Source organism: Fukomys damarensis, unplaced genomic scaffold (assembly GCF_012274545.1).
Source record: "Fukomys damarensis isolate Sample0158 unplaced genomic scaffold, DMR_v1.0_HiC HiC_scaffold_37, whole genome shotgun sequence".
In the NCBI taxonomy this organism is placed as follows: Eukaryota; Metazoa; Chordata; class Mammalia; order Rodentia; family Bathyergidae; genus Fukomys; species Fukomys damarensis.
The window spans coordinates 22,176-24,285 of record NW_022900949.1 but is presented as its reverse complement, the minus strand read 5'-3'; the positions used below and the strand labels follow the sequence as shown (position 1 = coordinate 24,285).

The 2,110-nt window shown below is 48.6% G+C and overlaps 1 protein-coding gene across 1 annotated transcript; it reads left to right on the top strand.

The window, feature by feature from the left end:
• Window positions 1–730: 730 nt before the first annotated feature.
• LOC104876371 (olfactory receptor 2B6) lies at window positions 731–1,675 on the top strand. Its single transcript, XM_010644354.1, has one exon. It carries the CDS (start codon window positions 731–733, stop codon window positions 1,673–1,675), a length of 945 nt encoding a protein of 314 aa, XP_010642656.1.
• Window positions 1,676–2,110: the final 435 nt, after the last annotated feature.

Sequence of the window (2,110 nt, the reverse complement as noted above, 5' to 3'; positions counted from 1 at the left end):
GTAATCATTATGTGCTGCAAACATGCACTAATACAAATACATAATAAAATATAAACAAACAACTTAGAATGTAGGAGTGAGATGTGCATGACTATTTCGTTGACTTTCTCCCTCTATGTTTAATTATCTGAGTAGCAGCAGCACTCAAGCTGGGAGCATGCGGAGTCCTGGCACACAGGTGCTGGTCACCAAGTCTCTGACCTGCGCTACTGCGGCCACGGCTGGTGTGACAGGACAAGCTGGCAGGAAGGCACGGCTCTGCAGCCCCCTTTCTGCTATGTCTCCTTCCTCCTGTTTTGGGCAAACGCTGCTTTTGTCAGTCTGCTCCATTATAATTAGTAAACATCTGCAACATACAGACTTGATGGCAATGCTACTAAAACTGTTTGGAGAGAAGATGTCCAAATCTAGAAGTAGCGAATAGCTGAGCAGAAGACATCCAGTAGGTAAGTGATACTTCCCGTCTTATCGCTGATGCTGATTTTGTTCCTTTCTCAGCTGTCTTCAATGCGACATGGGCGAATGTTGACTTAACATTTCGCCTTAATCAGAAGAAAGGAAAGCAACATCATTTTTTGTCACCGAGATAAAGGTGCACATAGAGCAAACCAGCATTTTATCTTGGCATCTCTGGCTTCTACTTTTCAGTGGCTTCCTCTCATCATTCAAACCGGTCCCTAACAAGGAATATTTCGAGGTTTCACGTGGAATTTTGCTCATCAGGGCCACAATGTGGATCAATAATCAGAGCTCGCTGGATGATTTCATCCTGCTGGGATTTTCTGACCGCCCCTGGCTGGAAACACCACTCTTCATGATCTTTCTGGCGGCCTACATCTTTGCCCTATTTGGAAATCTATCCATCATTTTAATTTCCCGCCTGGACCCCCAGCTCAACAGTCCCATGTATTTTTTTGTCTCCAATCTCTCCCTGCTGGACCTCTGCTATACCACATGCACAGTTCCACAGATGCTTGTCAACTTGAGGGGACCAGAAAAGACCATCAGCCGCGGGGGCTGTGTTGCCCAGCTTTATATTTTTCTGGCCTTGGGATCCACCGAGTGTATACTCCTGGCCATCATGGCCTTTGACCGTTATGCTGCCATTTGCAAGCCCCTGCACTACCCAGTCATCATGAACCGGAGACGCTGTGTCCACATGGTTTCTGGGACCTGGGCAAGTGGTTTCACAAACTCCCTTGTCCAGTCCACTCTCACTGTGGTGGCCCCGAGGTGTGGACGCAGGGTGATAGACCATTTCTTCTGTGAAGTCCCCGCCCTTTTGAAACTGGCTTGCACTGACACTCGAGTGAATGAAGCTGAGCTTAATGTCGTGGGGGCTCTGATACTCCTGGTGCCCCTTGCCCTCATCCTGGGCACTTATGTGCTCATTGCTCAGGCTGTGATGAAAATCTGCTCTGCAGAGAGTCGCTGGAAAGCCTTCAACACCTGTGCTTCTCATCTGCTTGTGGCCTTCTTCTTCTACTTCACAGCCATCAGCATGTACGTGCAGCCTCCCTCCAGTTATGCTCACGACAGAGGCAAGATCATGGCTCTCTTCTATGGCATCGTCACGCCCACCCTCAACCCCTTCATCTACACTCTGAGGAACCAGGACGTGAAATCTGCCATGAGAAGGGCCCTGACAAAGGGGTTTTGGGTCAAGACGAGATGACCTCTGAAAAGAAGACCTAGGAGGCAAGGATGGGTGCGCCTCACTCTCAAGGGAGACGCTGGATGTGGAGTAGATGAGGGAACCAGTGTCCAAGGGCACAAAACTCACAGGCGAACAGGAACAGGAAGAAGTGTGTCACAGCATACATATCACTTATCCGTAGCCCTCCTGTCGGTAGGTGTGTTCTAGGAAAATGGGGTGTCTGAAACTATGGGTAGGACTGAACCTGAAATTTAAGTGGGTTCACGCTCTGTGGCCTTAAGATTTGCAGTTCCAGGGGCCACAAAAAAGCTAGCATGAATTCCCTCCCCCCCCCGAATATCATGGCTAGAATAGTCATTCTAACCATAGATCTTAGCAACCTCCATTTTCCCCTATATTAAATAGGAATCTCTCTCTCTCCTCTCTCTCTCTCTCTCTCTCTCTCTCTCTCTC